Here is a 27826-nt window from a genome sequence, read left to right on the forward strand (position 1 = left end):
ACCATACGTATTCCCAAAAAACACATTAAGAAAACATTTGAATACAGCTAGGCAACTATGTAACTTTAAGTGTGTACTCAGACCATCTCAAAGCTCTCTGTGAAAAACCTTTTATTAGACATTCCACAGACAGTAAATACAATTTACTTAGGTTTCTATTCGTGAAGTTCAGCCATGTGAAAAATAACGCCAGTGAAGCTCTCTCTGATGTTTTCAGATCCTTCATTAATAAGCATGCCAAGGTTTGCTAGCAGTGTGAACATCAGCATTTAACAAATTTATGGGTAACTTCATAGATTCCAACAGATTCCTTTGTTTTTTCATCATAGTCATTCCAATCCTGTGGGAATTAAGATTTCATAGCATTAGCCACAGACAATAGATGACAGTAGTGTCTAAATCAGAGACTGGAATTAACTGAAGCTAAGCCTCACTCACAGTTTGGGTCTTGCTGATTGCATGGTGCTTCCAACATAAATCTAAGCTGTATTCTAATTTTTTAGAGAAGTGAGCACACTAACCTGAAAAGGACTGACCTAAATGGACTTTAGTGTCAGTGTTTTTATCTCAGCAAACTTTAAAGAAAATAAAAAAGCAGTCCGCAGCCTGCAGTGGACAAAACAGCAACCATGGCAGATGAAAGGATTATCTATCATTTACAATGCCCTAGTCATGTGGTTCAGCAGACAAGCAGATCCCTGCCAAGTAGGATATAGGGGAACAGATTTGACCTTGAGATTCTTGCTCACAGCCAAGGAAGATTTGCAATGCTGGAGTCATTATCCTGTGCTTTGAAGGAGAGTATCTTTATCTTACTTTTTAATATCTCGATGCAGAGGAAAAAGTACAGACATCCTAAGGAAATTAGTTCACCACTCTGAATAACAGCAGCCATTTAGTACTGTGGGTATTTGCTCTTTGAAATTTCTGAATGATTTATAAGTTGCATTTCACTGTCAGCTCCCAAGATATAAAGTGCATGCTGATAAAATGAAACTGTTAGTAGTGCTGGTTATTCACAGTTGTAGTTTCTCTGTCCAGTTATGACTTTCTCATACCTACATGAAAATGCAAAACTAGCCTTTCATGTGCAAGGTACATATTTCAGGCTAGTGTCATAGGGAACAGAAGCTAGATAATTAGAATTACTAATGAAACTAAGACAACATACCTTTTCTAACAAGTTTATGTCATTGAAAGGTGTGCCAGACTCTGCACCTTCAGCAGCAAATCCTGCCTGCAAACACATTTGCAGTAAGTTTTTAAGAATAAGCTGTACAAAGAAAATATTAAGTATGAACATTGAGATATTTAAAGAAAGTAACATCGCACATTTTTATTGTATTTCACCTAAATTAGGTAGGAAAAACAGCCAGTCTGTTACCTGGACAAGGGTCTTGTATGGGGATTCATGGCCTGAACCAGTGATTGACTACCAGGTGAGAAGGTGTGGCTAACCCAGGGCACACAGGTGCAAGTAATGCACCTGGGCAACCAGAAGGAGTAGAATGTGGGTCTGCTCCTCCTCATTTTCATTTAAGAGTTAGCTGAGGAAGCAGGATCTCTATTTGGAGATTACCCCCTCTGGAGCATTCAGCAACCTTCAGAAAGGGTGAGTGACTTGTACCTCTATTATCTTCTGCACTATATTGGTAAACGCTTTTGTGAGAGTGTTTGTATTCCAGTAGAAGGCAGTATCATTGCCTTCCCTTGCTCTGCAGGTCAGCATGATGCTGTGACCCTTCTCCCTATCAGTTGTGAAATGGGAAGTCTTGATACAAACAAACATAGTGTAAAATAAAACAATATTGCTCTTTTATGTTTGTTACCAGAAAAGTACTTTCAGTAGTTTTAGATAAACTTTAAGAAGTGAAGTTGAGTTCTATCAGCATCATACTACTAATAGTTTTAATTTGTATTTAGAATTTATACTGGCATTATATGTATTAAATAGCTATGTAATAAACTTACTGTGAGAAAATCTAGAAAAAGTATGGAAAAGAGTTAGTTGTTCTGGTTTAAAAATGATCATAATCCAAGCTGCTGTAGAGAGGGAAGAACCTATACTGGATTTAGGTATAAAAGTAACTAGCAAGCCTTGAGTGCAAGGAGGATCAGTTAGCTAACTGAACAGATAATAGCATCCAAATAGTAGAGTTCATCACTATTGCTGCTGTTACTGTTTTTAAAGAGGTGAAGAAAAAGATAGGAATAGCTGTAGGAAGGAAATTACATATCAGAGGGGTGTAGCACAAGAACAAGGTGTTCTTTCTGATTTTTCTAAACATCAGTTATAGTAGGGCTTACAGTTTTCAAGCTGTAAAATAAGCTTTATTAGTTTTGAAGAAAACTTAAAAATCTTAACCATTTCAATAGTATACAGGGGGGTTTCTTGTAGTGCTACTGCTAATTGTAGAATTTTACTGAGAAGCATCTAAGAAGGAAAGGTGGTTTCTTGGTCTTCTGCTAGGGATCTGCACCAGCTTTTTTGATATAGAAATCTTGTATAGTACCAAACAGACACTTCGCTGTGTAGGAATGTGTGAAGTAAACCACATGATTGTAAAATTCTTTAGGATTTAGTGGAAGGTTAAGTGTTTGGGAGTTAAACAGAAACAGTGTGGCAGACAAGACAACAGGTGAGTTATCTGCAAGGCACAGAGTAAATATGCCCTGTACATAATTGTCAGAAACCCAACTGAAAGGAATTGCAACAGCTGAGGACGAAGATCACCATCATGGGTGAAAAACGCAGAGCTGAAATATAGAACAAAGAGTAGAAAAAGAGATTCACCAGCACTCCAAGGAACAACAAGCTATGTGACTGAATTTCAAGCTTCTATACTAGGCACGTTCTTAGAGCTTTGGCGTCAAAGCATAGACTCATTTAATCTCTGTTGAAGGAATGTGAGAACTGCAATACCTCGCCTGCCCTCTGCTGATAGGCGAAGGACCAACAGTTAAAGCAAAAATTCCTGCTGACTTAATTTAAAACAGCATATTGACACACATCTGCTACCAGTGTAACTATTAATGTTGGCACAAAGCAAAGAAGCTGAAGGTTTAAGAGAAATTCTGTAAAGAATCCTCCATACTAAATTGACCTCAGGGATGGTTTGTTTGTATCTATTAAAAAAAAAATTGTACAGTAATGCTATGGCCAGTCCCTTAGACTGCAGGGCAGGCAGGCTGGCTTGGATCATATAAAATATAACATAGTTTATAGAACTGTAAGGAACCACAGAAGTATATACATTTATTTATTTGGGCATCAGGAAATTCACTGAAGAATCTGCTCAGGGACTCAAGTGTACTCTCCAGTCGAGTGCACAGACTACATTTAGGGAATATTATATGAAAAGCTTAAGATAGCTCTGAAGTCTTTGTTCTGCAGATAAAAGTGACAGGTAGGATGCTGATACGTAAATGTCTCCTGCATCTCAGAGGTTTCTCATAGATTTTTACTTGAAGTTCAAGTTCCTAGTTCTTTCTGGCATCAAAGCCTTCAAACAGGAATAAGCAAAGATCCCTTCTGTTGCTCAAAAAGATGGACTTGAATTAAAAATGAAGACCTCCTCCTGCAGCACAATGCTGTGGTGACTTCATTTATACCTAATTCCTTGTAGGATCAGCTTTTTTCATCTGTTAGCATAGTGTCACAATCTGAGGGGAGGATAAGACAGGTTTATATTTGTCAGTCTATTTACACCTAATCTGGTTAAATATAGTAAGGAGTTAGATTGCATACAGCACGACCATGCACAAGCAAATGAATCACTAGGAATTGGCTTGGTAATGAAGAAATCCTTTGACTCTGAACCCTGAAGTGTGCTTTGCAACAGCCTTCAACTGCATTCCTCAAGTTTGGTCTGTGCAAGTTTCCAATGGAAGATTACCAATACATTTCGTACAGCTTTGATGTCAAATTGCAAGATTTATTTAGAGGTCATATACTGATGACTGTTCATATCTGGAACTTATTTTTTTGTAATGTATCAATAACCAAAGTGGAGCTCCCCTGACTGTGGCTATCTGCATGCTCCTGTGATTCCCCTTTGGAAGACTCCCATTTGCAATAACCTGAGCAATAAAGACCTTTTAGATCAGTTCAGACGAGTGATGCTCAGCCATGTGTAAGGCATTATGAATACTCCAGGGGTATTTTATGCTACTGGAACTCAAGTACAAAGAATTCTAGAGTTCTTAAGCTGTTTGTAATTTTCTGAAGTTGAATAAAGTACTCTGGAGAAGATGGCAAACCAGGGAGGTCCAGGGCATTCCAGGAAGAGCAGCAGCATTTCAAAAACTATATTTTAATTGCTCTAGCATCTGCAAGTGCTCTTAAAAACTGATAAACAAATCACAAGTACGAACTCACCTGTGGTTGAAAGTCAACTGGTTCCAAACCTCGGCATTCAAACTCTACTATTGTCTTGAATTTCTCACTGTCTTCAGCCTATAATTGAGTCAGAATACTGTTAGTTTTCAGCTAATAAAACTGACGGGTGTTACTCTGGGAATGGACTGCTTTAAAGGCAGTACTATCAACTCTGATGTCCCAAGTGACAGCAAAATCTTATGGCTTATTTAATGGGTTGTAATTAACTGAATGTCTCGCTCTGCCACAAGGAAGCCTTTAAAAGGAAACAATCGCCTGTGATTTGAGTAATATAGTTTCATGTTTTGCTTGTGAAATGTATCACAGATTATTCTATATTTGAGACTGAAGTGGAAGAGTCAAACCATTACTGAGCTACTGTTAACTGCAAATTTTACTGTTCAGAAGTCTACAAGAGACAAATTTTTATATCGTGAGCATATGTAGTTTATGTATTCTTGAAAGAGAAATGTGATGATACAGCAAGAACTGGGAATGCTATTAATATCTACTCATATTTCACTTACATAAAAGAAAACAAACTTACATTATATGGTTTGATGGTCTGACTTAAAATATCTAAAAAAACAAAACAAAAAAACAATAGATGTGTAAAAGTGAGTGGCAGCACATCTTCAGAATATAGCACAAACCAAGTCCCAGCTATTTCTCCCTTTTGAAAAGAAATCCTTAAGAATAAAAGAAACAAAATAAGCAAGCAATTCCTGCAGTTGTTCTTCAAAGGATAGAATTATTCTTGAAAAAGAACCTCGCAAGTAACTCTGATAACCATGCATTTAGTTTATTACTGTTTTATGTATTTAATGGGAATTATAACTAACAGCCTAGTTCATCCTACACTTTTCTAATGTTTCTTTTCTTAGATGTCTTTATAAAGCAGCACTTACATCCAATAGAGAGAAAAGCCCAATTAGAGAAAGATAGAATACAGTGGAAAAATCAGATGTGACAGCCTGAGCTAGTCAAGTAGCTGCATCTCTTTAAATCAGACTATTTGCTTGAATCTCAAAAAGAAAAAATAATCCAGCCATGTTATTCCTACTGTCCAACATTGTGGACTTAAGTTCTTTTTTTATGTTGTTGATGACCAACTGATCTCTCAATTTCCTTCATAAGCATGATAGTATCAGCTGGGTACTCAAATATCAGTGTACTTGGGGGGGGAAAAAAAAACCACATTTCAAACAAAAATTGGAACTGAAAAATAAATGTAGGAGAAAATTATAACATGGATGATGTGTTTTAGATTTCTAAGCACATACCAATGGAGTTCTCTCTGGAGCACAGCTTGCATTTCTGCACCATAGTGGCACTTCCTCTGCCTCCTTTCAGGGGAGCACTGTCCTACAAATCATAACAGTGGAGACATAATTCCGTTCTAGCTGAGCCACTGGAAGCCCCTGCAAAGGTACAGCTTTTGTGTTTGCTTGTTTGTTTTACAAGAATTGTCTCAAGCTTTTGCTTTTTAAAAATCCTGCATTGAGAAGGCTTTTAGAAACTAGAGATGTGTAATTCAGAAAGCTGTAATTCTCCAGTAACTGTTCTAGATTTAAAAGACTGAATAATGATATAGTTATGTCCTGTACACAAAGGTGTGTTGCATTAATAACTCAAAATGCATTCAGAAGAGAGATGATTATGTCTTTCTAATAACAAAGCCTTCTCTCATCCCTGACAAATTTACTCTGCTTCTTCAGTTTCCAAATGCTCATCCAGCATGAACTCCCCCCGAATTGCCTCACCTTCTCCAACAACATTCCTTAAGCACAAACTTATCCTAATATCACTTCAAAATTTGTTTTCAACTGATGTTTTTACAGAAAGGTGGCTTTTCAAAGCAGATGTCAACATTTTATCACCAAGTCACCATTCCAATGGCTTATTTCAATTAAGTCTCCATATATTTTTTTGAATACAAAATACAACAGCTGTTCCTGACTGCATATGGCTGCTATTACCAGGAGCTATTTCATCTGATGTGCATCTGTCACACCCTGACGTTCACTGCATGTACAAGGCAGGTTTGTTTTCTTCGTTTGATTCAGGTTAGCAGGGGGAAACTCACCATCAAGCGGAGGTACTGCCATTTCTCAGAGACCTCACCACAGTTCCCGCATTTCAGCTGAAAAATAACATAAATCAGAGAATTTACGTGCATCGGGTGGAACTCGTACTGCAAGATGCAGCCATCGAGTAGAAGATGGGAAGCACGCAGCTTGTCACTTGGCTCAGGATCTGCCCCAGCAGCGCAGGCTGTAGCCTTCAGACTGAGGCCGCCCGCTGTGGCAAACAGCGCGCGGTGCCACCCGCGCATGAGGAAGCCGTGAGCGGCTCCTGTGGCAGCCTGCCTGCGCCGCGCGGGGAGCAGCCCGGCAGCTCTGCGGCTCACCGGGACAGATGTGACACTTAGAGCACCGCGCCCGCCAGTTTTCAGGCTAAAAGCGGCGATCCCCGCAGCCCGCACCTTGAGGTACCAGCGGAAGTCCTCCCCCTCGGCCCGCAGCCGGGTGATGTTCTCCAACGTGGCGCGAAGCTGCAGCCCGATCCTCTGCAAGGCAAGAGGCAGCGACAGCCCGTCAGCTCGGCTCGGCTCGGCCCGGCTCGGCCCGGCCGCGGCCCCGACCTACCCCCATGGCACACTCCCGGCCGTGCGCTTTTGCCCTCAGTCAAGATGGCGGCCCCTGCTCTCTGCCGACCTGAAGCCGTGATGCCCACAGTCGAGATGGCGCCCGGCGGCGCGCCTGACACCGCCCTGAGCGGGAGCGGGGCCAAATGGAAAGGCTGGTGGGGAGGAACGGGAGCGTGTGCGGACAGCGAGGCAGAGGGTTGTCTAGCAAAGATCGTGGCCAGAGAAGGGAAAACCTGAGGGAGGGCTTGGGCGGAGGACTTAAGTGTAAGATGAACTTCAGTAATGAGCAAGCCAATCTGCTCTTTTGTATTTTGTAGGAAACAGCATTTTTGGTATATTGAGCAGAATGGAGGACTGCTTTACGCTTCCTACTCAAATAACACGGGTTTCAGCTTCAGAGGATTGACCCAGATGCTCTGTAGTACCTTCAGCCACAGCTGATGCTGTGCCTCAGGTAAGGCACATAACAGCCCTTGTAGAATCGTCATCTAAAGTTGCTTTTCTTGAGCTCTGTACAATACGCAGAAAAGTCTCTTAATTCACATTACAACTTGGCTAAAGTTAAATTAAACCTGCCACGCTACAAGAAAATTGCTGGCTAATCTGGATCTGGTTTTGATAAGATTCCCATTACAGCACAAAAATCACTTGAAAGAAGCACAGTTTTAGTTAGTGTACCTTACATATTGCAGAAGTCTTAAGCAAGCTTCACCATGGCTCAAAAATTCTGTATCTTACATTGACTTTCTTTCACTTTCAAGCTTAACTGGGGAGTTAAAAGCAAGACAACCCACCTCCACTCACTGTGAGGTGGGCACCAGCACACATCAGGCTAAGTTCACATTAGTAAGGAAAGCTATCCATCCACTTTCTATAGTGCTTACAAAACTTACCACTTTGAGATATGTGCTTAGTCTTCCTCCAAGCCTCTTAAGCAATGCTACACAAAAGGTGTGCTGGTCTTGAACTTGTTCTACACTTTTAATTTCAGTTCTTCCAAGGGAATCTGTGTGAGATCATCTGTGAAGACCCTGGATGGTCCCTGCACAGTCTGTTGTCTACTTCTGCTCTAAAGGCAAGTGGGTACAGCAGGAGGTTGTTACATCTTATGTTTTTGCTATAACCATGCGTCATTTGCAGAGCCAGGGTTTGAGTTATTTTGGTTGGGCCTTAGCAACAGTAACAAGTTTATCTTGCCAGCTGACAGAAGTGTATTTTCACTTAATTCTGTCACTTGCCACTGCACAGAGAAGTGAAATATATCTCTGTGATACAACTGAAATGTCATATCCTATATGCACCATGATAAAAGAAGTGTTAGGAAGTCAGTTTATCACCAGAAATTTTAAATTAAAAATACCAATGTCAACGTTTTATTAAGACAGTCACTTACAGTTTGTAAAAAAAAAAATTCTAGCATACATAAAAGCTTCGGGCTTGAAGAAGCAAGGAATTGAAAAAGCATCCCCACTCCCCCCCACGTACAGACACTGCAGTACAAACTTCAGTTTGATTTAGATTGGCTTAATCTTGAAGTGTAGTCCAATAAGACTGAAGACTAGACACTTAAGGTCCTGGACCAGGTAGTAGAACACTCTCAAACCTTCTGGATCCCTGCAGTGCATAATAGAAGGAAAGAAAAAAGAAGACTTAGGTTGTAAGAGCAGTTTTTAGAATTAATCTATACATAAGTCTATATATATGAAAAAAAAAAAAAAAGCCTGTAGCAGGATTTTTCAGGGGTCATTGTTGACATAACATTAATTTATTGTATCAACTGATAAACCTTAAAAACATGGAATGCAGAATGTTTTAAGTCTTGATAGGATGTGCGTTTTTATCACTGCGCAGTAGCATCGCTTTGCACTTACAAAGCAAAATATCCAGCCTTTTCTGAAATACAGATGTCCTGGTTCTGTTAGAAACATGGATGTACACAGGCCAGCGACGGTTTAGTTCAGACTCTGACTCTCTGAATGCATCTAACAGGTGTTCTTATGGTAAGCTTAGCTGCTCAGTGAATTTGAAAATCTATCAAGCAATGACATGAGGTTAATTATGTTGCAGCAGAGAGTATCTGTGCTTCCAGGAGCTGATCAGTAGTTTGAAACCACATAAAGTATAAGCACCTAATAATCTGTAAGTTTTAATATAGAAGGCTACAAAAAGACAACAGCAACACAAAAGCAGAGCACGTACTTGGATTGATTTACATCGATGAGCGAACCAATTTTTGACGTGGTGAAGGAGATGTGCTCGTCACCAATTACTATTTCAAGCTCCTGCAAAGCAAATGATGATATCATGTCAGACTGCCACGCTGTGGCATTAGAAAAATGTAAGCAGCAGGGTGACAACTTTTATTTATTGCAGGGTACGAACGCACCGTGCCTGTGACTCACATTAACTCTCACAGCTAAATTGCCATTTAGGGTTTGAATTAGCTCTTAATTGAATTAGCTCTCCTTCCTATACGTGGTGCTGGGTTGGCTAAGAAGTCCAATTACAGTTTTAATTAGCGTGTATAAGAACCGTAAGAGCCCTAAGCAGAGCAGCACACCGACCTGGCGGCCCACCCTGTCCGGCGGGGGCCACAGCGCGTCGTCCTCTTTGGTGATCTCGCTGTCGTCGATGATCCGTTTCAGCTCCTCCATCACGCTCTTGTGCACGTAGGCCTGCAAGCAGCACCTCAGTATGACGGCGCCCGGCCGGCCCGCGCCCCCCGCCGCGCCCCCTCACCTCTTTGCGGATCATCACGTCGTTCTTGTAGTTGCTGTTGTTGGCGTAGCGCAGCTTTCCTGCGAGAGGACGAGCGTTAGGGCCGCCGGGCCCGGCTGCGCGCGGCACCAGAGCTCCCGCCCCGCCCGCCGCCCCGCTCACCGTCCGGCCTGAACTCGAACTCGAGGAACTCGTGCCCGAATTTCCCCTTGTGCCCCACGTAGTACCGCAGGTAGAAGTCGCTCGCCATGGTCCCGCCGCACCGCACCGGCATGCACCGCGACGGCGCGCGCCGAGTGCGTCACGGAGGGCGGGGCGGAACGAGCCCGGCCTGCCGCGCCCTCTCCGCGCTCCCATTGGCTGCCGCCCACGAAGCCGAGCGGCCGCGGTGACCGCTGCGCCCCCCTGCGGCGGGGAGGGCTGCTGCAGCTCCGCGCCTGAGGGAGGCGCCGGGCCGCCATATTGCCCGCGTCGGGATAGGGGTACCCCGACGTCACCGGGCACCCCTGCGGCGCGAAGAGCTGCGGGTGAGGGGCTCTAGTGCCGCCCTCACGCCTTGCCCGACCTTCCCTGTAGTGTTCTGAACCTCCAGAGCCGACGGCGTGGTGGTGAACTGCTGGGAGGAAGGTGGTGGGCAGAGCCGTGGCCTGGTGTGAAGTGCGCCCTTCTGAGAGTCGCTCACAGTGGGGTATCCGTTGGGCCTAAGGACGCTCTTTGCTGCGTGCACGTGAGATAGAAGGCATACACTCACCACGAGGGGGGGAAGGAAGAGATGGATGAGGTGTGATACTCCATGCTCACACCTAAGGGAAAGGTCAAAATTCTACAGGAATTTACAAAGGCTGACATGTGGAAGTTTATTTCCGGTGATTTCTTTTGAGATATGTAAAGAATTTGGCATGTTTAGACTGAAGTTAACCCTGTGAATTGTCCTCTAGGCAGATCACACAGAATGCTGGTGCTATGTAAGCAGTGACTTGTGTCCGCGCAGGTTTCAAGCTCTTCAGTTAGAAATTAGATAAGTGCTTTATTCTACTTGTGAATGTTATGGAATCTGATTTTGTTATATGGATCTGCTGAACTGCTCAGGAGTTCCCTAGCTGGCAGAGAGACCTAACCTTTAGCCTTCCTCTAACCTTTCCTTAAGGGAGGATTGTGTCCACAAGAGGTCTGTCTGAAATAGTCAGAGGAGTTGGTCATTTTGCCATGCCCAGATGACATAAGAAGCTATTTGTTTGTCCATCTTCAGGTTGCACGTGTTGTGTTCCAGTATATGAAATTGTTGCAGAGAATGAGCCCAGATAACAGGTAAGTCTTTAATCCAGTTCTTTATCATAAGAGCAGTAGAAAGGTCCACTGATTCTGAACTTTTGTCAGCCAAAAGGCAGCAGATTAAATAGATTAGTCTTAAAAGTTTAAAGAAAGGAGAGTTGCTATCAAAACTCACTTTGATCAAAAAACTGAAAAGAAATATCTTAGGCAAGAAGCTTGAAACACAACAGTGGAATGAAGAGGTACCTCCAATGACTTAGGATAGTCTGAGGACGGTATATTTGCAGCTGGCCTAACTGCATCTATTTTTCTGTATTTTGATAGCATTTCATGTTATAATTCCCTTAGAAACCAGCAGACCAGGCTGCCCAGAGCCACATCCAGCCTGGCCTTGAATGCCTCCAAGGATGGAGCATCCACAACCTCCTTGGGCAACCTGTTCCAGTGTGTCACCACCCTCTGTGTGAAAAACTTCCTCCTAATATCTAACCTAAACCTCCCCGCCTCAGTTTAAAACCATTCCCCCTTGTCCTATCACTATCCACCCTTGTAAACAGTTGTTCTCCTGCCTGTTTATACACTCCTTTCAAATACTGGAAGGCCACAATGAGGTGTCCCCAGAGCCTTCTCTCCTCATGTGCTTCACAGACATGGAGCAGTACTGGGCAGTTGTGTGGGCCTATGACTTAAGGTTAAATCCAGACTTATGTCTTCCAGAAGAAAATAAACATGTAGGTGAGACATCAGTGCCTCATTGAATTCTGTCATTGCCTTTTTCACTATTTTGTTCTGCATGAGACTAGGCAATAAATGAAAAATGATCTGTGCGTTTCATGTTTTTCCTGCTTTAGAAAGGTATTTACTTGTGTTAATTTGATAAAGGTTTCTACACGTTTTAATTTTGTATCAAATTCTAACTGGCATTGTTTCTTTGCTGTATTTTTAAGGCAGAGTGAAATAAAAAAGTCCCAATGCATTCAGAATAACCTGTAAGTGGCTGGAGAAATCTGACTTTTGTTTATTGGTTCTGACTAGCCACACTGTTTTAGAAAGACCAGAAATGCTATTTTGAATAATAATCCACTTGCTCTTTGCTTGAAGATTGACACATGGGTCAGAGCTTTGATGTGGGACTAAATTAGCTATTTTTGTGTCTAAAGAGTTGCGTACAACTTAATATAGTGAAGGGATGTAAAAGAAAAAGAGAGGAAAAAATTGTTTTAGAAAACTGCATACTTGGATGGCAGATCTGAAGTGTAACAAGCTGCATTTTGTGTTTCTGTCAGCCACTGATTTCTCCCCGAAGATCCCTGATTTCCTAGAGACAGCTTATCCAGTAAAAGGTCTGAGTACAGCACAGGGATGCATGTGGTACAAGAAGGACAATAAATTCCAGAAACCTGAAGGTAATGAGTATATTAACAAATGTGCAAAACAAGGCTTTCTCTGGGTTCCCATTAACACTGTACATTGTATGCTTTTTTTGTTTGTTTTGTACATAGATTGCTTGTTATACCAAATAGCTTTTTCCAGGATGTGTCTGTGGAGAGAGATGTTAGTGCAGAATTACAGTGGTATTGTTTTATAGCTAGTTGTATCCCAGCCTTAACTGCTTTTGCTCTCTAGGTCCCTAGGTCAAATATCTGCTCCTGTTACAGCAGCAGTGTTGTGGATTGCTGATCTGTGTGGTCTTAGGCTCAGCTTTCAGGTTGACTGTACAGAGCACACTGATGGTACGTACACAAGCTCCCTTGCTGAAGTTAAAAAAGGTGTGCATGTTTTTTCCTCTATGGCAACATAAAACTCTGTACTGTATGTTGGCTTTTGGAAGTAGAAAAGAGCTTAAATGCTTGCCTAAGCACTTTGTATCTGCAGTGGAAGAAAAAAGGTCAGGCAATAACTCATGTTCAGAAGGAAGACTTTAGTACAATGGTATTGGTTTATTTAATACTAACGAAAAGGTCATGTCTTTTGTTGTTTATTCTCACATAAATGGATTTTGTAAAGTTGAAGTTGGTTTTTTACAGCTTTTTTCTATGGCTCTTCTATTCCAGTGTTTGAGAAAAGGTCATCTTCTTAGTGGACACTTGGTATTTTATGGTCTATTAAATCTGTATTATTTCTGTTGACGCTATTGTGGTGGTGGTGTGTTTTGGTTTTTTTGTTGTTTTTTTTTTTCTTGGATCTCCCTTTTTTTTTTTTCTAACTTTGCTTTTCCTAGTCAACCCAATTCCAATTGGGTGCTTTGTCACACAGTAGAGTATTTCAGAGGTGTTTGAATCTGATTAATTCTCAATTTGAATTGTAGAAACTTGAATGTCTTAGACTAGTCTGATGTGCTAAGCTTAGATTAACATGGTTTTTTTCATGTTTTGGTCACTGTGTGAGAGCTCAAAGAGATTCCTAGTCTAGTATCTGTCCTTCTGGGAGTGAATTGCAGTATGTGTTTGAAAATGATGTGTCAGTAGATGTCTGTGACTAAGTACTGGCATTCTTATTGTTGCTTTGACCTTTAATTTCTCAACATAAAGCTGCTTTAAGAACTGAAAGCCCTTTAGCTCTTTTTTTTTGTGCTGCTTTTGGGTAGAGATCCAACTAACAAAAAAAGAGGGCATCTCCAGAGTGAAAGCATCTGGAAGGAAGGAATCAATTTGAGGATTGAAAATCTGGTAGTAGATTAAAAAAAAAAACATGGAAAATTCCAGAGCCTCACAACTCTTCTTCTCTCTAAACATTCATATTTTCTCTGTATACACAAAATATCTTCTTTGGAATCATGGAGACAGTACAAAGTAAAACTTCATTACTATTATAGCATAGTGGTATTCTGTAGGACACTAGTTCTTAAGGAGGATTGCTGTTGTTTTAGAACATTTTTATTGATTTTGCCATAGAAGGGTAATATTATGGCCTATGAAGAAAATGGAAGCAAATAAAGACACTTTGCCAGTCTTGAACAATTTGAAAACTGAATAGGTATGAAATTTGTTTTCACCATGAGTGGATTTTTTGGTTCTTAATGCAAGATATCTACAATTCCAAGTTCTCTTTAGATTTGAAAGTAGTTCAGAGTATGCAAGCTGGTGGGGAAAAAACACAGAACCTCAGAATAGTCAGAAGAAAAATGCTCATATACTTGAAGCTCCCTCTCTTTTTTTTTCTTTCCCTCTTATGTACACTTCCACCTGATTTCTCGACAGATGCAGTGATCTGCACAGAGATAAGAATATCTCTCTGTCATCTGCCTTGCAAACCAAGGCAGAACATTTCATCTGTGATGAAGTAGCATCAATTAAAACATCTAATACATATTATAAACACGTTTCTCCTTTCATATGATTTTCCTGTTTCTCAGTAGTTATGTTCCCTAGAAGACAGGGAACGGAATGTTTTTTCAGGAAAGAATAAGTGCATACTATAGATGTTAGTGCAGCTGATGCAGTATGAAAGTAGCTTATAACCTCTATGGTAATCACAGTAATCTGCTAGAACAGAAAGCTCATTGGAGACTGCTGGAAGGGTCATCAGCTGTGGGCAGCATATTCAGCAGAGATCTCTGGTAGCTATGGCAGAAAATGATGCATCAGCAGTGTGAATGTCACCTAATCTTCTGCCTGTGACTTTATATGACATCCCCCTATGTGCAGCATGCCTGCTAACCTTTGATTAAGACTGTTGTTCTGTTTCTGAAGTTGATGTTGCTAAACTGGAATATGAACTGATGGCTGGAAAGTATGGTTTGGTTGTTAGAGTGAATAGGTACAATCATAAGTTACTTGGAAGTCCTGACATCACCCTCAGTAAAGCTCAACAAATCATAAGTTGAGCACTGTTTTCTACATTAGTCAAAGGCCTGGAATGCTTAGGTTTATGTTAGAATTCATTAATTCATAGATCTGTTTGGTTTTAAAGTCTACAGAAGGATAATGGTTTTGCATATAATAAAAAACGTGCACACAACAACAAGCTGGGACAGCTCACTTCTTGTTTTGCCTGTTTCTACTTAATACAGCTGTTAAAAAGTGCTTTCCTAATTGCTACTCTATTTTGAAATAGGTGGTAGCTGCCAGAGGCACACTTCATTGGACCATCTAGCATCACCTATCTGTGCCATTGACGCAGACTGATCTCCACCAACTGGTGGTGTGAATTCTTAGTAGACCAGTAAAATAGAGGTATGTGTGTAAAATGGATAAGGTTTTGATAGTGTGGGAGCCTAGCTGGTTGTGACATTGTTACGCTGTCAGAGGATCTCAGCTAGAGGCCAAGAACCTGCCTTATCTGTGAACTTCTGCAGCTGTGAAGAACTCAGGTTACCAACTACAGGTCCACTGTCAGTTCCCAAATTGTCAGGTTTTGTTTCCAGAAGCTTTTGAGCCATCCCAGAAGTGGCTTCTTGAGAGGAAAGCCAAACTGTCAGAGTGACTATTGGAACTAATTATTCAGTTAAGTTATTAGGAGGAAGTTCCTAGGAACTATTAGAGCAAAATTTAGATCCAAAGCCAAAGAAAGCAAATAATACAGGACAAGAAAAGCTTAAATACCTGGATTTATGTACTTGGTATAGCTTTCTGTCATCTCTGGGATCCTGGATACATTCTGACTATGGGACAGGGCTGAAGGGAACTAAAGGAGCAGAATGAATTCTCATCCCTCTGTAACATTTCCTTTGGAAACTAGAGGTGAGCAAAACATTTGTGTAGTCTGCGAGATATTGTAAAAGAGCATTTCACAGACTAGATTTATTGCATCAGTATGGTTAGGTCATTTCTTTCTTTGTGGGTCCCAGCTTTCAAGTAAAGAATATTTATTGCCATTTTGTTGTTATTATAAGTTTAATTTCTTAATGTATTTTACATTGAGAGGTAGCTGTGCAGTTGTAGGTACTCTTGCTAAAAAATATTTAGCAGAATTGTTGCCTGACTTGTGCAATAACTGTGGTATGTCCTAGTAGTAGATTATCCATTTTTAAACGCTGATTTCTTTATTCAAGATCTTGCTGTTTTTTACACATAAATAATTTGTTGCCTTAAAAAAGTGTAATAGACTTAAATACTGTATTTTTGTAAGCTCTGATTTGTCTTATATTTTGTTGATGTTGGAAAGAAACAAGCTGTTGTCCTCCTTATTCTACAAATGGATAGGGAGTAGTATTTTCTCTACAGCTACTGCTTCAGCTCATCATTGACTGCCTGACTTCAGTTTTACTCCAGCAGCATTTGAGACAATTAAGGAGGGACTGAAAAAGACTTTCTTCAACATGCTCATCAGCTCGGAGCTGTTAGCCCAGTGAGTGTCTGCAGGAAAGGCTTAATTTTAGGGCGCTGGTAGAAAAGAAGGCAATCATCTTTGTTCTTCTTGTCTTGTCATTGTAGTGTAACATGGTGGCTCGAGGAGCCTGTCTTTTCATCAGAAATTACCATGCACTTCTTTGCATGCTCTTGCTGAAAATAGTGAATGCCAGCACAATAACTATATGTGAGTTCAGTTCTCAAACTGCCAAATACTTCTGCTTTATACTGAGTAACAGAACTAATGATTGGGTGCCAAAGTTGTCATGAATTCAAGTATTAAAATAGTTACCCTGTGTGTATTTTTTCTCAGTTACTTGCATTTCTTCTGTCAGCAGCACTTGTGTGTGTACTGTGAGGTTAAAATTTGTTCTTAGAATATTAACAAATCTTCTGAATAAGTGTCAGCTGTGTCATTCCCCTCCCACAGCTCACATCCAGCTGCTTTTGTTTCTCTCTAATTGCCAGTGGTCTCACTCACATGTCATGCTCTCCCTTTATTAGTCCTTCTCTCAGTCTCTCTGGAAGGACGAGTTACTTTAGATTGTTGTTTAGACTACTTTTGTTAGTTTCTTGAAAAATGAAGATGAGAAGAAGAGATACTCAATACCTGCTGCTGCACAGGTAGGGGTAAGTAGACAAAATTAACATTACATAAGGTTGGTGTTAGTCAGCAAAATTACTATTTGATTTGGAAACAATAGCTTATGTGAGTTACAGCTTCTTCACAGCTGAAAAGGGCAAGAGATGCCTGGAGTCTTCTTCAGCAGATCAGCTTAATCTTTTGAGGAATAGGCAGTAGCCAGTATTGGGTGAATATGGTCTGACATCTTTGATTCTCTTTGGATTTGATGACGTAGATATTATGATAAGCCTGATGTGTTGATTTTTCTTAAAGAAGAAAATATTAATCAAAATAGGGCTGCAGCTTTCTGATATGCAGAAGCAGCCAGAGGTGCTCCATTTTTACTACTACTTGTGAAAATAGAGCATGCTCTAGAAAGGAGATATTAAATGAAAGCTAGTGGTGTTTTCTAGATTTTGTATCACTAATAGCTGTTGATGCTTTTGTAAAATTAATTTGTATATTATGTGGTCTCTGTTAGGATTTTGCTTTGAATCGACTAACAAAAGTTTCTAAGCCTGTAGATGAAAAGGTTCTGCTTCAGGATTTGGGGTTAAACTGAGCCTTGTGTGGGCTGCTGTGTGTGTAGCAGTGTGTAACTCCCTCAGGAAAGAGGGAGATAACTGTGTCAAGTAATTGCATAAACCATTATGAAGTTTACTGAAAGTTCCACTGTGTATTTAAAAATTCAGCGTGTTGGAAGATGAATTGTGGTTGTCCTCTCTTGTATTATTTTTGCTCAATGCAACTTCTCAGCAGCATGTCATTGTTTCTGAATTGTTGGCTTTTTGTTTTCCAATATTTCTGCACTGAAATAAATTTATTTTTGTATTGCAATGAGGCTTGCCAGGGCGTTGTAATGAGGGAGTTAAGAAGGCAGGCAGTTTCGGGGGTGCTCTCTATGGAATCTTTTCTCAGTCTGCAGCTGTAATCTGGATCAGGCTTGCATAATCATACTGAAGGCTGTTGAAGAAAAGAACTTTGCCCTGTCCCCATTAAGCATCAGCTGTGTGTGTTTTAGGATCTGTAGAGGCAGATCTATAACTGTATATTACTGCCACCTGTGCTGCTGTTCACAGCTGCTGTGGTCGTCAGACTCGTAGCAGCTAAACTTTCAAATAAAAGGCCATTAAATAAGCAGTGAAGTGTTTATAGAATACTGTAGGGCAGTTGGAGACCTGTTCCAGTGCTGCTGGAAAGTCCTGGATGACTTTATTCCATATCTGTGAGTACAGAGATAATCATTTAGATATTGAAGGGGACTTTCATTTAATATTTTTAAAGCTACATGGTGCCATTTAGAAAATGGAATTTGACAAAGTGTGTGATGTGTGCCTTTTAACTTGTAGTAATTCAGGCATCAAGGTCTTTTCCTGCATCATTTGATTTGATACGCACCTCCTGTTGTCTTCCACTGATGGTAGGATCAAGTTAAAACCCTTTGGCCTTTTAGAAGCCACCACTTGATAAATTTATCCAATGAAAAGTTACTGCAAAGTTTAAAAACACTTTTCTTTGGATTTAGCTGATTTCTGCTCACAGCCTTTTGACTTACTGCAGTTTTTTCTGCTAAATGGAAGAGTGTTCTAGTATAAGAATCCTCTAATGTGGCAAAGTATCTGCCAGCTTTTCCCTGAAGCCAATGCTCAGTTCACAGTTCAGCTTGTGAGAGGAGGGAGAGAGCTTTCTGGTATTTATTTATTTTAATACTGTTAGCATTTTTCCTAGGTCTCTGCTAAAACTTCCTCAATTTTTTTTAGTGCCCGCTCTGAATCATCCACTCAACAGAGTGTTTCTGTGATGATTTTTGCAGAGATGGAACTTCTTAATCCTATGCATGAACTTACCAAAGTTCAAGATCCCTTGGTTTATCAGCCCCTTTGTTTCATTTTGGTAATTGCAGATTGCTTTGATTTCTCTTGGGGCTGCTCTCAGTTATGTCTGAGTAAAGTCAACTACAATTTTGAAAAGGATTTCTGAATTAAAATGGATTATTATTATTTTTTTTAAATGGAGATCTACATCATGTAATTTTGGAGCATGGCCTGTGGTCTGTGGTAGGTAAATATCAGAGATTAATGGAGGGAATTTCTGCAGTCTTTACAATCTTTTGCTCAGGCTTTCAAGTCACAGCTGTTTGTGGAGGGCTTAGCAGACAGAAATGTAATGTGGCAGGCAAGCATTAAGCTTAGCAATTTGGTGGGCTCTTTGTTTGCCTTTAGTAAAATAGCTGTTTAACCATTTTGAAAGTAATTACAGAAAATGTTATTACTAAGCACTTTGCCAGCCCTATTTTCCAGTGGTGTTTTGGCAGATTCAGATGGCAGAAAAGTGCCAGTGTATCTGGGATGTTTACAAGAGAGGTTCCTCCTCTAGCTTTTCTTCTGTCTGGTCTTCTGCTTAAATTGAGCTGAACTGCCTGCATCTTCTGTGGGTTCTTTTCTTTTCTCCCACATTATGATTGAATGAGGCTATGAATGCCCAAGCTATAAATTATATTGGAGAATTATTTCTTTGTTTTTTTCCTTTCTTCCTCCCCACCCTCACAAAGTAGAATGGGGCAGAACTTCTTGTCACCTCCCAGAGCCCTGTGTATTGGCAGATTTCTGGCAAGGGCACTGGAATATGGTAGTTGAACCCTTCCTGATTTTTGTGGTGTACGTAGGGATGAATAATTCTCTTTGCTGAAGCTAAGCTGACTTTATTTTTTTTCCTAGGAAGCAAAGGGTGTGCATTATGTTCTGTGAGTATCCTGCACAGTTCTCCTTAATTACATTCTTCCTGGAGAAGTGAATTGAAATTGATTGAAGACATTTGAGTACATGACTTTGCTCAAGAAAGCTTCTGGTTCTTCTGTTAATTTAAATAGCAATGAGTTTTAAAGGGAGGGGGACCACAGCAGCACTTGATTGTGAAGTCTGCTTTGTTGTTTCTTGGCTCAGATGTGTGTGGGTGTTTGACACTCAGCTGTGTATTAGCAGGGAGAGTGTTAGAGACTTGTTTGTATGATCTGTGGTAGTTTGTTGTGCAGCTGCAATTCAGAGTAATCAATGCAGAACTGGTCTGCAAGGCTGTTGTGCAGAGAGAGTGAACTGGATGATAACACAGTTACTGTGCACAAGACCTACTGAGTCCTCGATGCAACTTCAGCCTGTGTTATTTTGTGATTATTTCCAATATGCATATTTTGCTTTTTCATATCCCATCCACTTCAGTTGTGATATTGTCACATTCCTTACCCTTCCCCCCTCCCCCCCCTGTTAATTCAGGGTAATCTTTCTATGCAGAGGGTACCAAAAGTATGCCTGCTTTCTACATTGAAGACACAATGGAAAACCAGAAATCATTGGCTTGTTGTTTTGTATGTAACTTACTGGATAGTTAATGCTGGAGTTGATGCAGGGTGGGTTTATTGTCTTTTTTTTTTTTTTTAGGCTGGAGGGAGGAGTTCAAGAGAATATGTTCTCACAAGGTTGCTTGTGGTAAGGTGTGACCTTTCGTATCAAATCTGGAATTATTTGACCCATGATCCATGGCTGGATCATCCCTGGCTACAGGGCCTGAAATAGTTTGGGTATGGTAAAACATCTGCTGTTGTGAACAGGAGTGCATCTTGAATAAATTTGAGCTGGATTTCAGATGCACAGGAGGAGCCTTGTTTCAGTTCCCTGTGAACTAAAGAAACACTTGAATGTTCTCTGTTGGAAGGTATAACCCCCATTGACAGATTTTGTTTGTTTGTTTGTTTCCTGATCCTAGTCCCTTGTACCTCATTGATACCAGAAATTGTATCTCTTATCAACCCCTGTAATAGTGTAGCTGAAAATACATGGTGATACACTGTAATCAAGGACAGCAGGATCGCTGGGTGCTTCTGTTGTGGTGTCTCAGTTATTTATCCAAGTCTGCAGGTACGGCCATGTCCTGTCTTTACACTGGGATGTGTTCATGTCTAGTGTTCGTGGTTTGAAGACTTTTCTTCTAATGTGTTAGTGCCTTTATATATGAAAACTATATAAGGACTGCTTCTGTGAACTGACAGCACAACTGAAGGGGAAAAAAAAACCAATGTTCTGTGTTGTTCAGATAAAAGTGGTGATTCTTAAAGTCATTGGTGCTGATTTGTAGCTGTGTCCTAGACTGGCAGTGATAGGTAAGGCAGAGGAACAACCTTAATGGTCCCTGCTCTGTGTTTTTCTCTCCTTGTCTGCAAAGACAAAGTAGGCATTCACGATGACAGTCTGTCAGTGGTTTTTATTGAATAGTTCTTGAATGACCAAAAGAAGAAAAAAATATTTTAGACCTCGTTTATAAATATCACTTCTTACCATGCTGATTTGGAGTGCACATCTGCTTAACCTCAACGTGGCAAAAACATTTGAGATGTAATCTTTCCTGCAAAAAGACCAACACTCACTTATGAGAGATCCAAACTGTGCACTTTATTTTTTCTTCTTTTGGATTCAACAGTGATATTTGTGAACTGCAAGTGCCTAAAACAGTTTCAGTTAGATTAATGACAGCCAAACTTGGACCATATGTGTTCTTGCACCAACTTTGCAGGAATTCTTAGAATATAATTATCTGGGCCTGTTATAAAGTGTTTATTGAAGATGAGTTCATTTTTCATGCCTTAAAGATTAAAGCATAGAGGAAGGACAGTGTGTAATTGCCTGGTGTTGTCTGTGTGGAACCAGAGCTTGCTCTGCTTTGTTCATGTGGACAATGTTTGTTACGCTTCAGTGATTGCATTTTCTGAATAAATTTCCATGTAGTCTGTAGAAAATGAGATAATTTAAACTGGAAGGAAAGGAAATACAAGAAATTACTTGCCTGATTATTGTGTTGTATTGAAGCAGTCTGTTCTACCTACTCTATCTAATTTCTGACAGTAGCTAGTAATAGATGCTGAGGAAGAGATGAGGATGGAGTGTATGTGGTTACCCTGCTGTGTGCCCAGCTTTCAGCTTCTTGAGTTAGCTTCCTCAGGGTCCAAAAGGTGCAGCTGAAATGCTGTTTTGAGCCACATACAGCCCTGTACTCGCAGGACAGCGCTGCAGAGGGTGCCACAGTTTGTTTATGCATTCCATGAGTATTTTTTCATGTATTTTGAACCTGCTATCTGATCAAGTGTTACTGCATGCTTTTGAGTTCTGGTACTAAGAGAAATAGGGAATAATTAATGGTGCAAATAAAGTGCTAGGGAATAATGATTTTAAATATAGGTGTTGTATAGCATATCCTTTCAATTTTGTTGAAGCTTTGAAAAGATGCACAAGCTCTTTTGATTACCCTTGTTGACCTTCTCAGTACCTTTTTTAGTTGCATTTGGCCTTAAGATGGAAAGATCAACATTGCATTGGAAATTTAAAAATCCATGTTTATCATGAATTTCCTCTAAAGCACCAGATTCTGTTAACCTCATCTGCTCTCTTGCAGAGCTGACGTTTGAAAAAGTTTTTGTTACATCTTTACCTCTTCCATTACCAGTGATGCCTTTAGCATCAAATGTGATGTCAGTTCATTTTATTGGGATTTTAAATGTGATGCACACATCAGACTGCTGATAATAATTGAGTGTATATTTCCAATCACTTCTGTCAGACTTTCACTATTAGTGGCTTAGATTTAGCTTAAGGGAATTCCTGTCATCAAACCTTGTACATAAGCTTTAATTGACAATTACTGTATACCTTTGCATTACTGCAAAGTGTTCTCTTTGCTTGACCTTACGTGTTTGTGTGCCTTATTAGCAAATGATATTGGTCCAGGGGCTTTTCTTGAACATTTGGGTCATAAGGTTTTCCATTCTCCTTACTGTGTAATGGCTTAAATTAAATGAGTGTGCTTTCAGCTGTGTTCCAGAGGGGGAATAAATATATGAAAATAAATTACTAATTAATTCCTTGTCCGGCAGATTTGTAAGATAAAAATCCTGAATGTGATTTAGTCAGTGAGTTGGTAGGGAATTCCCCATTTTATAAAGTGTTTAATGAAGATGAGTTCATTTTTCATGCTGCAAAGATTAAAGCATAGAGGAAGGACAGTGTGTAATTGTCTGGAGACCTGTGTTCCATGGTGTGAGACTCCATCCTTGTGTGAAGAATTTTTTAAAGACCATCTTTATGAGCTGTAGAATGCAGTGTTTCCATCATAGGAGCTATTTGCTATATTTATGGTGGGTGGGTGTATTTAGGAGTGGGAAATCCTTTTACCTCACAAAGCAGAATTTGTATTGCACTTTAACCAACTTGAGGTTGCTTGTTATATAAGGCTGTGACAGGGTGAAGGACATATTTCTTTTCCCAAGTCTTGGTGCTGAGAGGACTTTTTTTTTCCTGTTCTCAGGTCCCGATGTGCTAGCTGAGAAATCCCCAGGAAATGATCAGTTGCCAGATGTTGCAGAAACACAGCTTCAAAGTTGAAACCTCTGCTACTGTCATCAGGATAATCCACAATGAATGTCAAACTTCGACTGTATGAAGCTGGCACTGCAGGACTTGTGGATAGCTTTGTTAACCTGTGTGCTGTTCCCAGGGCATCCAAAGCCACTACAGCTGCATTGGAAGTGCTCTTGTTGTAGCTGTTTGGGGACCAGGACCAGCAAAGTAAGTGAGCATGTTTTGTTAATAACTGCTTTGAGTTGGCCAGTGTGTTAATGTGCATCCCTCTGAAGGGTGAGTCATGTCCAATGTATATATAGTTAAGACAGCTGTTAGAGGAGGCACAGATTAGTGCCACAGGTTTGGGACTCTTGTAGGATGCTGTTATTTTTCTTAGTTAGCATTTTCTCTGTGTGGACATAAAATCATCAGAATCATAGAAGCGTTGGGCAGGAATGGACCTTAAAACCCATTCTGGTTTTCCAACCTGGGCTGACTGCCAGCCAATAGATCAGATATGGAGTACTCTGTTTTTTCTGGTAATTACTTCTATTTGCTACTGTATTACTCTCCTAACATGTTTAATTGAAATATTTTAATCGAATGACTTAAAAGTTACTTTCAAGATACACACTACTTCTGAAGGCTTTAGCAGTACATAAAATGACTTAGGATGAAGGGGACTTTCCAAGTTCCAGCCCCCTGCTGAACAAAACACTCTGCTTATTTAAAGTTGGCCATAACCTGTCTGTTATTCCTGTTATGATGCTGTAGCTGTTAAAGATGGTGAAATTCCAAAGAGAACAGCCAAAGTATGCCAACAGGCCCCTAAGCCCCTCTTCCAGTTTTAACAATTAAGAGTTAAGGAAAAGGCAGACCAAAATGCAATACAGTACCAGTTCTAAGAGACAGCATTTTAAGTACTAAAATGTAATTAGTTCAGTACGCTCAGATAAAAAAAATTTAATCTTTCTGTAGAAACAGTGCACTGTTTTACAAACGTATTCATTTGGTTTTCAGTAATCCTTATTCATGTAAGTACAGCACGTGTTACACAGCAGATCCCTCCCCATCCCTCCCTGGTCCTTTTGTCCATACCAAAAACTGAAACACAAAAGGCACCAAGCAAGAACTTACTTTAACAGAACTTCAACATGACAAGACGGATCAGAAGTGTTTACAATGTTAAATATCATCCTAACAACCTGAATTGTTATTTAAAATTTCTTAAAAAAAAAAAAGTGTTTAGTTGAAATCAACACTGCACATTGAGTTCATTTACAAAAAAACGCAGCCTTTTTTACATGGTTTATACAGGTTTGTGTGTATGTGCTCTTAGAAAAGTATCAAAACTGTAGAACTTCCAAATATATTTACATGTCTGTTAGTTACAGTGTTATCACATACAGCTTTCTCTCAGTTTTTCTTCATGCACACAGTGCATGAACTTGCAGACACAGAGCTTCATACCTTGGAACAGTAACTGGGTATCTCAATCACTTCTTTACTGCCTTAAAATCTAGAATTTGAACAGAAGGATGCTTGATTTTTTAGATGTTGTCTACAAAGGCTGTGAAGTGAGTAGTTTAAGTAGGGGAATGCTACCCTAGATCTTCAGACACCTTGTTCCTTTCTTAGTCAAGAATCCAAGTCCAACTCACCTTAAGTACATCCACTTCCTGGGAATCTCATAGCATGAGATAAGAAAAAAAGCAGAGGGTCTTCTGAACAACCCAGCCAAACAGCATTGCTACCCTCAGCTCACACCATCGATCTGTGCCACAATGAGTGAGAGAAAGAGGGAGGAGGAACTGGACAGTCCTCTCTGCATGGAACAGGTAGAAAACACCAGCTGGGAGAAGGCCTTGCTTTTTGCCTGGATGTCTGAATGTGCCCTTTAAGGTGAAGGATCAGCACTTGCTGTGGTTTGATTGGAAACTTTGTGAACCTGAGTGCAGAGCCTTACACTAATGTTTTCCATTTCAGTGCACAGACCTTAAATAAGCTACTGGAACTGAAGGGGCAGGGGAAGTAGCTGTGTAGGAAAGGGAAGCTGGTTTAGCAAGAGAAAGAGGCTGTTCTTGATTTCTCCTTCCTAAAGCAGTATCTTGGAATCCAAGGCTAGCACAAAGGTGATGTTCTTCTGCAGGAGGAGCCTGTTTAAATATATTTATATACATATCTATCTATCTATCTATCTATCTTTTTGCCACTAGAGGAGTAAATATAAGAGCGCCTGGACTCCTTATTGCCTCTTTCTGCAGCAGGATTATGTCAACTATTTTAATCTTAATTGTGCTAGTCATTGTAATTCTTAGGAGAAATGGTGCATATTTAGACTCCTTTATTGTCTTACGGGGTGATGGTAACGCAGTGCTATTGAGGTCTGCAGGAGAGAGAAACAAAGGTTGGGAACCATAGAGAATGAAAGGCAGTTACTAACAGACCAGAATGCTTTCAACCTCTTTTTCCTGTGATGCTTTATTTTTTTCAGATACCACTGAATTCCAGGAATCAGCTATTGATGGAGCTGTGAACCTTGTCTCGCACTCCGTGTTATGTCAGATCTACCACAGTGCAGGCATTCACTTTGATGACAGCTGCTGCACTTCAATAAATTCTACGTATGCTGAACTAAGACACTGCCCCACAGTATTTCCTAAATTGAGACTCTTAATGAAGAAGAGAGTGGGGGAAAGGATCCAGAAGGTAAGGGATTACCTTACGTTACTGTGGGACTGTTTCCTGATGAGCTTTCTTGAGTGCTCACTTTGGGTATCTGAAAGAATGTGTCTCAACCTTTTTGTTTCTGCTAATTCTAAATGCATGTGAGAGGAGCAGGATGCCTAATGGGGAAGAAGATTTAGATTTATAGTTAGAAGAAAATGAAAAAATCTGCTAAATCAGATTTGTACCAACCTGTAAAAAGCAACAGTACAGAATGAAAAACATAGTCACTGTAGGAGCTCCTCCTGCCTGAAATGCTGTTAGCAACAGCTCTTCAGCTCAAAGCAGTGCAGGTGAAGCTGGCTAAACTGGAAAAGGTGAAAGCAACCCTTGCAAGCCACTTTGGGAAACAGAAGCCCTGTTTGTTATGGCTGTCATTTATTGGCTGTCTTACAGTACAGCTGTTTCTTACTTTGTGTCTTTGAATTTGAAAGTGAACTTCAAACACCTGGTAAAAAATTCAATTATCCCTAATTTTCATAAACATAGCCCAGTAGTTTTAAAATATATGTATATATTTATATATATGTATATATTTATATCCTATATATCTATCTAGACTAGATAGATATATACACAGATAATCTATGCACAGCAAGCCAAACATACAAAAAATAAATACTCTCACCCCTCTACTATATTTACAGATCAGATCTTATAATTCAGATTTTGTTAATAAATATTTCTAAACGGTCTGTACAGAATTTATTTTTACTTATGTTGATGGATAGCCACAAAGCATATTCAGTATATTTACAAAATATCTATAAATATAGTCTTAAAATAAAGCAGTAGCTACTGAACTGTCAGCCTGCTGGTTATGTACATTGAGTTAGTAGCTCAGCAGTTGCTTATTGACTATCACAAATGGGTAGTGCAACAAGTTAAAATGTGTATAAAAGATTATACATACAAAACTCTCACATCCTTTGGATGTTTGCAGTTCATTATAACTCTGTGGTTACCCTTCTGCAACATAAATAACGATTCAAACAAAGAAGCAGGTTTTGTGATCCAAAGAAAATTTGTTCGGTGCGTTCTGGTTGAAGCAGCAACTTTATCCTTATGGCAACCCATCGTCTTCTAAGCTCAGTGCTACACGCTGTGGAGGAAAAAAAGCAAATTTCAGGAGAAAATCTGTGACTTGTGAATTTTGATACATGAGCAATAGTATCAGAATTTGGTTCCATGTTGTACTTGCTGTTAAAAATCTCTTTGCTGCCCTAATGTTATGGTGCCAAGTACTATTTCATGTACTGATTTTTCCCCTAAGTGAAATCTCTCCCTGAAGTTTTACTACAGAGGCATTGGACAGTTCACTTTACTTCTATGTTACGTGGATAGAATTCCTTGTAAGGACTGACACACTTCTAGGTGACCTTCAGGTAATACAAGGCATTAGTTAAGTTCCTACCTTCCTACCGAAACTATATTGCCTTCACTCACTTAAGATCTTTCTCTCTTCTAAAAATACAAAGCAGTTATTACTGCCAGTGATTCATCTCATGAGGGCTGCTTCTTGGAAGGAAGCTCCAATGCAGACAAGCTGCCACGCAGAACAATTTCTCTTTTTTTCCTGCATACAAAGGACTTGCTAACAAAGTGAGTATTTCATTTTTGTAAAGATTGATGTTGCCAAGACAAATTTCCTTAACTTCTTACAGAACCTCATTCACTTCTCCTTGTGAGAAATCTGATTTTTGCACAGTTCTGTTATATGGAAAATACATTTTCTCCCTTGTTGTACAGAAAACTCAAGTTATCCTTAAAATAGTTCAGGTA

General features: G+C 40.1%; 3 protein-coding genes and 1 long non-coding RNA gene across 34 annotated transcripts in view; 1 reads left to right on the plus strand and 3 right to left on the minus strand.

The window, feature by feature from the left end:
- Window positions 1–96: 96 nt before the first annotated feature.
- CZIB (CXXC motif containing zinc binding protein) lies at window positions 97–7186 on the minus strand. Of its 2 annotated transcripts, none has more exons than XM_031602717.2 (8): window positions 7027–7186; window positions 6864–6947; window positions 6465–6521; window positions 5662–5743; window positions 4926–4957; window positions 4379–4456; window positions 1172–1237; window positions 97–340 (listed from the first exon to the last, which is right to left on the minus strand). In XM_031602717.2, the coding sequence occupies exons 1-8, from the start codon at window positions 7030–7032 to the stop codon at window positions 263–265; spliced, it is 483 nt and encodes a 160-aa protein (XP_031458577.1). In that variant the 5' UTR covers window positions 7033–7186; the 3' UTR covers window positions 97–262. The 2 variants fall into 2 exon arrangements, with proteins under 2 accessions (XP_031458577.1, XP_031458568.1); XM_031602708.2 differs by having other exon boundaries at window positions 1172–1273.
- Window positions 1267–27826, plus strand: part of LOC116234902 (uncharacterized) — a 46694-nt gene continuing 20134 nt past the window's right edge. For 9 of the 29 annotated variants that reach the window (XR_016469328.1, XR_016469334.1, XR_016469336.1 and 6 more), the window contains exons 1-8: window positions 9968–11054; window positions 12305–12424; window positions 12645–12751; window positions 15075–15193; window positions 23283–23542; window positions 25812–26026; window positions 27318–27429; window positions 27523–27646. This is a non-coding gene — a long non-coding RNA (uncharacterized LOC116234902). Of the gene's footprint in view, window positions 1613–7345; window positions 7483–8019; window positions 8104–9967; window positions 11055–11713; window positions 11754–12304; window positions 12425–12644; window positions 12752–15074; window positions 15194–20368; window positions 20417–23282; window positions 23543–25811; window positions 26027–27317; window positions 27430–27522; window positions 27647–27826 lie in introns of those variants that run through there. The other 20 variants (XR_016469348.1, XR_016469343.1, XR_016469350.1 and 17 more) reach the window with 20 other exon arrangements.
- Window positions 8379–10061, minus strand: MAGOH (mago homolog, exon junction complex subunit). The gene is made up of 5 exons (XM_031602729.2): window positions 9909–10061; window positions 9768–9826; window positions 9593–9703; window positions 9228–9310; window positions 8379–8642 (listed from the first exon to the last, which is right to left on the minus strand). The coding sequence occupies exons 1-5, from the start codon at window positions 10018–10020 to the stop codon at window positions 8543–8545; spliced, it is 465 nt and encodes a 154-aa protein (XP_031458589.1). The 5' UTR covers window positions 10021–10061; the 3' UTR covers window positions 8379–8542.
- The window catches only part of LRP8 (LDL receptor related protein 8), a 151520-nt gene continuing 149969 nt past the window's right edge, over window positions 26276–27826 (minus strand). For both annotated transcript variants that reach the window (XM_031602635.2, XM_031602623.2), the window contains one exon: window positions 26276–27146. In XM_031602635.2, coding sequence (XP_031458495.1) covers window positions 27108–27146 — 39 coding nt within the window. In that variant the 3' untranslated portion in view covers window positions 26276–27107. The remainder of the gene's footprint in view (window positions 27147–27826) is intronic.

Source organism: Phasianus colchicus, chromosome 9 (assembly GCF_987193195.1).
Source record: "Phasianus colchicus chromosome 9, bPhaCol1.hap1.1, whole genome shotgun sequence".
NCBI lineage: Eukaryota > Metazoa > Chordata > Aves > Galliformes > Phasianidae > Phasianus > Phasianus colchicus.